Here is a 3,836-nt window from a genome sequence, read left to right as displayed (position 1 = left end):
TCACACCATCAGAATATTTAAACGTTATCATTGGCCCCAATGGCTCAGGTAAATCCACACTTGTATCAGCGATAGTGTTGTGTTTGGGTGGTGAGCCCAAATTGCTGGCGCGTTCAAATTTGATCAGGGATTATGTTAAAAACGGTTGTTCATCGGCTAAAATATCTGTAGAAGTTTGTGCCGAACGAAAGAATAGGGGAAGCCTTTGTGATGAAAAATCGGTGGACTTCACACGCACTTTTGACAAAAGCGATAAATCAGAGTATTTTATTAACGGTCGTTCCTATTCACGTCGCAACTATCTAGAGGCGATATCAAAATTTAACATCCAAGTAAACAATCTATGCCAATTTTTACCACAGGATCGTGTTCAGGTAATAGAAACACCTATAATATAAATGTTTCTGCATTTTTTTTATTATTTAATGAAAAATTGTATATATCGGCAGGATTTCGCTAAAATGAATCCTCAGGAAATTCTTTCGAATACAATCAGCTCGGTTTGTAATGTTGAAATATTGGAAAACTTTGAGAAATTAAAGGAATTGCAAAACAATCAGGAAAATAACCAAAGCACTCATCAGAAATTAGTACAAAAACTTGCGGAAAGTAAAAATCAAATTAACGAGTAAGAATAATTATTACAGAACCGCCATGTTATGTGTATATAATTATAAAAATACTCATTTTCAGGCTAAAGGGCGAATTAAATCGGTTTAATGTTCGTCAAGAAACTGAAGACAAACTAATTGCTTGCAATATTAAAAAGGTTATGAGTTGTCTGCAAATCTTGCAGAATGTACTAAAGATTGTCAATTGGCTGCAAAGCTATTAGCAAATTTTGATAAGGAAAACACGGGAACATATGCAAAACAAACGGAATTTAAGAATCTTGCTACTCAACTAAGGTTACAAAAAGAACAAAAGGTAAGATCAGCTATGTATTCGAGATTTGTATTAGCGTTGTATTTAGCGCTAATTATTTTTACTAGTTCAAATAGAAGTTCGGTATACTTTGATTTAGATTGAGAACTACTAACGAATGGACTTTAATTGTACGTTCTTCTGGCCTTCTTTTCGCAGTTTTGTAAGTTATGATTATGGTTAGCACTTTTAAATACAAGATGTTTTGGTATATACTTTCTCACCACCAATATCGGGGGGCGTGTGAGATGCTTTGTAGACTTTACTTTTTTCTAACCTTCTTCTTACTGAACGTCTTTTCATCAAAATATAGAAAGTGAATAAAATAAGTCTCTCGAGAAATAGTTCTGTTTAAGATCGAATATAATCGTTTTTATATTTCACATGTTAATTAAATATTAATATCTTACCCTGGTTATATGTGATGACAAAATATTTGCAATTTTCTTCTTTTTTATCAATCAGGAACAAGATTTCAAACAAGCTGAGACTAATAAAGTAAAAATCCTTGAGAAAATCGAACATATAAAGGCAACGATAAATAATAAAAAGATTGATTTTCGGGTGAGTTATTAAGTTGAGACATATTTACATATAATCTAATTAGAGGCATTTTTAAACCATAGAAACGCAAATGCGAGCAAGCTGAACGGGAAAAAGATTTACAAAATGCTGTACAATTATTAGAAGTTTATGTGCAAGATTTGGAAAATTTAAAAGCTGAATGCTCATCCGACTCTGAGTTAACAAATGCCTGTAATCAGAGCATGGAATGTCAAAAGGTCGAGCTCAAGCGTTTAAATCAAAATCATACCCGTCTTAATCAAAGGTTGGAGGAATTTAAACCGGAAATAGGTAGTCTAAAGAAACAAATTGAAAGTTTGGAAAATGTGGGCGATCAGAAGCTATTGGAATGTATTGAACGGATTATTTATTCATTTGAATGAAAGGAACGAAAACTATGACGATTTTACGATAAATCTGAAATATCGGCAGGCAACTTATAAAAGTTAAACGAAATCTGTGTTATTATTATAGTTTATTTAAATCAAAAAAGATAAATCCAGGACTAGAAAAGTAGGAGGAGGACTAGCAACCAAGACTATCGGCTCTCCTTATTTTTTAAAAGGTAGACTAGATAGTTTGTCTACTCCGTTTAATAAAGTAAAATATTTTATTGATATTATGTTCCCCGGGTACTTTCGAGATGTCTATAGGGTTAGACGATGCGAAAACGAGTCTTCGAATATTGCAAGGTTCCGGCATTCACAAAGTATATGTGCAATCGTAAGATTTTGTCCACAATTGCAAATTGGGTTGCAATAGTCTGCAAGGATATTGATTTTCGTGAAGTTGAAGATGAAGCTCTCTCAGTGTGGTATCCATACTTGAAGGTGCGGAAGCTGCTGATTTGGCTGCAAGGTCAGCTCCCTCATTCCCAAGAGATCAATATGACCCGGTATCCGATATTTTAATTTTGTCTCAGTAAATGGCAATGGTATCGCTTGCCTTGTTAGCGACACTTCAGTTGAAGTTTATAAGCTTGCGAATAGGTTTTATGACTGGCAAACTGTCTGTGATGACAACCATCTTACATTTACTTTTACGAGCAAAAATTGTAGGGTGAGAATAATACTAACTTGGATTGTAAATGTAAACGCAGTCTCCTCCAGGATATGACTAACCTGGACTTTTATATTTACTACTGCATACGCAGGAGCCTAGTCATCACTTCTAGAACGGTCTATAAAACGAAGAAGAAGATGCCAACCATTAATTCTTGACGGATATTGTTTTTTTTATGTTGAGACTGAAATATAAAACTCGTATTCATCGTAAGCATGTTTAAGTAGTTGTTTTTTATTTAAGATTATTTAAATTTTTAAGTTATTTTCGACAGGTTTGTAGAGAGATCTCGGCTGTATTTAAATTTGACAAACAATGTTAGTTTCATCTTTTTCTTTCGAATATTTATGTCGACAACAACAATATATACATAACATAATATATATAACATAATATATATAACAATAGCTAATTAACTGATATTTACAGTGACATTAGCACAATATATACCTTGTATTTCCAAGGATTACAAATACTTGTTTATTTATTCTCTTATATATATTTTTTCTTATTTTATTAGACCTGTTTTACTGAAGATAAACGCGAAAATAATTTTTGAATGTAATTTTGCAGTTTTTACAACGAAATTTTCCCGACGTATGCACAGCCATGAAATGGATAGAAGAGAACGAGAATTTATTTGAAGCACGCGTTTATAAACCTATTATGCTTGAGGTAGTACAGAAGATGTCCGTTTGGAACAGATTGGAAGCAATCTCCTTATATTCGCTTTTTCATCTTACAGATAAACGTCCGCAACCCTGATCACACCAAATACTTGGAAAATACAATAATGTTCCGTGACTTCCAGGCCTTCTCTTGTGAGAGCAAAAATGATATGAGTCTTTTAATTAGTGAGCTATGTGTTAAAAGGAAATTAACTGTAAATATAGGTCACGCTCCACCGGATTCAAAATTTTTACCTGTTATTCCTATGAAAAATCTTCGGTATTTGATTTTAATTCAATATGTTTTCATAAAGTTTATCGCAATTTTTTTTTTTATGACAGCCCATACGGCTTCGATGCTTATATGATCGACTTGATAGATGGGCCCCATGCAGTTTTAGGTTACTTATGTTCTTTATACAGATTGCACAACATTCCAATCGGTGGTAATGAAGTTAAAGAGTTTATCGAGCAAATTCCTGAGCCAAGTACCGTTTATTTTGGTGGTACGCTTAAATATATATTTTTCATTAAAATTACTTTTCCTTCATAAATTCTTACCTGTAAATGTGTTTCAGCCAATGTACGTTACAACGTGAGCATTTCCAAGTATAGTGG

At 33.1% G+C, this 3,836-nt stretch overlaps 1 protein-coding gene across 1 annotated transcript; it reads left to right on the top strand.

The window, feature by feature from the left end:
- Positions 1–5: 5 nt before the first annotated feature.
- Positions 6–3,724, top strand: LOC119644400 (structural maintenance of chromosomes protein 5-like; the record flags this gene model as incomplete). The annotated part of the gene is made up of 9 exons (XM_038043945.1): positions 6–374; positions 450–628; positions 694–799; positions 850–927; positions 1,390–1,488; positions 1,551–1,835; positions 3,124–3,225; positions 3,296–3,498; positions 3,561–3,724. Coding segments are annotated over 9 exons (1,585 nt in total), but the record flags the coding sequence as incomplete, so codon positions are not given.
- Between the last annotated feature and the right edge of the window lie 112 nt (positions 3,725–3,836).

Source organism: Glossina fuscipes, unplaced genomic scaffold (assembly GCF_014805625.2).
Source record: "Glossina fuscipes isolate IAEA_lab_2018 unplaced genomic scaffold, Yale_Gfus_2 115213, whole genome shotgun sequence".
Taxonomy (NCBI): Eukaryota; Metazoa; Arthropoda; class Insecta; order Diptera; family Glossinidae; genus Glossina; species Glossina fuscipes.
This window is presented reverse-complemented; position numbering and strand designations above follow the sequence as displayed.